Source organism: Rhea americana, unplaced genomic scaffold, assembly GCF_003343005.1.
Source record: "Rhea americana isolate MKP2758 unplaced genomic scaffold, rheAme1 scaffold_200, whole genome shotgun sequence".
NCBI lineage: Eukaryota > Metazoa > Chordata > Aves > Rheiformes > Rheidae > Rhea > Rhea americana.
This window is the reverse complement of record NW_028186151.1, coordinates 1434955-1438141: the sequence shown is the minus strand read 5'-3', so window position 1 is coordinate 1438141 and position 3187 is coordinate 1434955. Positions and strand designations below refer to the sequence as shown.

Below are 3187 nucleotides of genomic sequence, written 5' to 3'. Positions count from 1 at the left end.
AAAAAAAAAAAAAAAAAACTTTAGTGGCGTTATATTGATTTGTTTTCATTATTTACAGTTATTTAATATTCAAATTTTTCTCAACAGTGCTCAAACTAGCAGACTTACAGAGTGTATGATATCCAGCATATCATAGGCTTTAGTAGATTCAACTGGGACAATGGTCTCCAGCTCAGGAACCAAACGGTTACTGCAGAAAAAATAAAAGTGTAAATGACAATATTTACAGATCAGATGAACATCAAGACAAAAAAAAAACACTTAGGCATACAATTCCACCTGTCTGACTTTAAGGAAACTACTTCTCAAATATGGAGGGAAAAAGTAGTCATTCTCTTCTTAACCATAGCCAGTTGTACCTCAGGCCATTGAAGGCACAGTTCAACCTCAATAGCTTCAATTATCTACTGTTCTGAGCTCCTTCTGCAGTCAAAGGAGATGAGCCAGACTGTGTTCTTTCTGAAGGAGACATCTCTTTTGCAGGCATCTTTGCCTATGATATCATCTCCTAGAAATACCATTTCCCTTCTTTGACTAGAAAGGCCTAAAATTATGTGCACTGAATAGCAGAGTGGGTGCACACTACAAATGGCAGTCTGCAGGGGGCACTGGAGACATGTTGGACGAAGCACGCAGGCACAGCAGAGCAGCGCGGTAAGGATTTGGTAGAACAAAGTGTGAAGTGGCACAGCTGGACTGTCCAGCCATTACAGCCCTTATAAGCTGGATGGGTAAAACAGTCTCTCACAATGGCAGAGCAAGGTTGCCTGCCACGTACCTGCCTTGTCTGTGCGCAGCCCTCCGGCCCCAAACTGAATGCTTTTGACTTAAGAAAAATTCACTCTAAGAAACCTTTCCGTTTGTGTTTCTCCTGCAACCAGACAGATGCCTGGGTGGGTAAGACATGACCCCTCCTAGCTTCTTCAGTTGAGTAATTGTATTTAAAGACTCTTTACCACTATTCTGTTTTACTCAGCAGTGATGTGCTTCATGCGAAGCTTGAAACGTCAACAAAAACGCTGCCTCTGTGTTTACAACTCATGCTATCAGTTACCTCTATCCTTAGATCCTGCTGGGTTCATTAAGGACATAGGAGTGTCAGACAGCATTCACAGGGTCTTTGGACTCTTTCGTAGTCCCATGGCAGGGGGCAGAGATGTCAATTTTTATGAGTCATCACTGAAAAGGCTTTGGAGAGTATTAACTTCGTACTACTCCACAAAAATACTGATTCATACACGTTACAAATGGCCTTTTTGTAGAGTTCTTATTGAACTACCATTTTAACAATGCCATGATTTAGTATAGTGAAAACGTCGTCAAGGCAAAACTTGAGCTACCCAATTTAAAACTGAAGTAAATGATCTACATTTTTTAAAAATTAGTCAAAAAATAATAATGCAAAGCCCACAACAGTCTCTGTGCTCACATGTAGGGGGTGGATAGCCACATCTCTTTGCCCAGAGAATAACAGATTTATTTATAGAATAAAACTGGCAGCAACACTTCCAAGCATTTTTTTCCACATGATTGATAGAATATTGTAAAATGATATAATGAAATCTTAATTGGATTAAAACAACTGATTTGAACATACTAAACTCCAGCCTACAAGCATTTCTAAAACTTCTATTTGTCTGTAAAGTATGACCATGCATTAAGTTCTGTTGATTACTTATGGACTATATTCTCAGGTAATCCAAAAGATAAGGAGAATAGAAGTATCAAATTACTGCTCCCATAAATTTACAGTGCTATATTGAGGGAAATTATAAGGCATTGAACTGAATAACCACCAGCAAAATGGACACATTACCCAGGATATCATAAGTTGGAAAATCTCCTTCAAATGATCACATAAAATTACAGTGATGTGGAACGTGCTATTGGAGTCACTGGATTTAAAAAGCCAAGAACTGTGTTTGTTACAGATGTCATTTATCAGGAAGGATCTGTTGTTCGCTGCCAAAGAAGTCATTTGAAGACTGCAACAGTCTGAGGAACCATCATACAAATCAATACTCGTTTTCATTTAGTACAAAAACAAAAACATACCTAGGCTACAAGGATCAATACTTACCTCCTCCAGAAACTCTGGGCTTTGGAGAAAATAATTTTATTTTTTTTTTTATAGTCAGAGACACAGAAAGTTAAACCACAACACACAATAAACTAGATGCAATAAACTAGGCACTCTTCAAAGGCAGAGGACATACTTGCAATTAGCCAACTTTGTACTATAAGAAGCCTTCTAAGTTTTTAGTATCCAAGCCATTGAAACCAAAAACTCCAACCAACAGAAGTATCACCAAACAAACATGTTATTTGTCAGAATCATAAAGAACATACCCAGAGAGGGAAAAAAACAAAACAAAACAACTCTCCCTCCCCCTGCTTCTGGACTTAACAATGAAAAATATATATATATATATATATAAAGCATTTAATGTGCGTTACTGGTGACTATTTTTCCTGGCATGAAAATGATAAGAAAGATATTACTCCAGAAGGATGAGCTTTGACTGGAGCAATGATAAGGATCAACCACATCAACTGAAAGCAAACTGAGTCCATTCAGATGTCAGTATAATCCACTGAAATATCCCAATGTAAGTATTGGGACCACAAGTGGGAAAACTGGTGGGGATGCTGCCATAAAAACAAATAGATTTAACAAATTATCTTCATATGCATAAAAACTATTGATTTACAGTTCTTAATACAAATTATCAAATATTTATTAAACTGTGATCCTCTAATAACATGTCTGGTGCTACCAGCAGATTGTCTCCCTTAAGAAAATAAAGAATTACTCTCTTATCCATTAATAGCTACACGGTAACAGGCAGCTTCTCACAGGAAAACAAAACCCTCATTGCAAGACACACTGAAGGGCTGTTGTTTCTATTAGGAAATTAAAACATCACATTCAAATGCTACAGACCATAGATATCCCAGGGCTACTCAATAGATGTTCAAAAATGAGCATGCTAACCTTGAAGTCTGCCAAGCAATGTAAGCAATTCGCTTTAGTTTGTCACCATCAAGACATAACAGTCTTCCACCGTAACAAACCTCTAAGAAAAAACATCTTATAAAATGTTAGGATTAGTCAGTAATTAATCTGTCTGAATATTCTTCAGACAATTATCAAATTTATTTATGTAATAGGGAACAATATTTCAGG

General features: G+C 37.1%; 1 protein-coding gene across 1 annotated transcript in view; it reads right to left on the bottom strand.

Annotated features, from left to right (window-relative positions):
* Positions 1–3187, bottom strand: part of PCCB (propionyl-CoA carboxylase subunit beta) — a 30008-nt gene that overhangs the window by 10628 nt on the left and 16193 nt on the right. The window contains exon 9 of the mRNA XM_085303922.1: positions 109–190. Coding sequence (XP_085160048.1) covers positions 109–190 — 82 coding nt within the window. The remainder of the gene's footprint in view (positions 1–108; positions 191–3187) is intronic.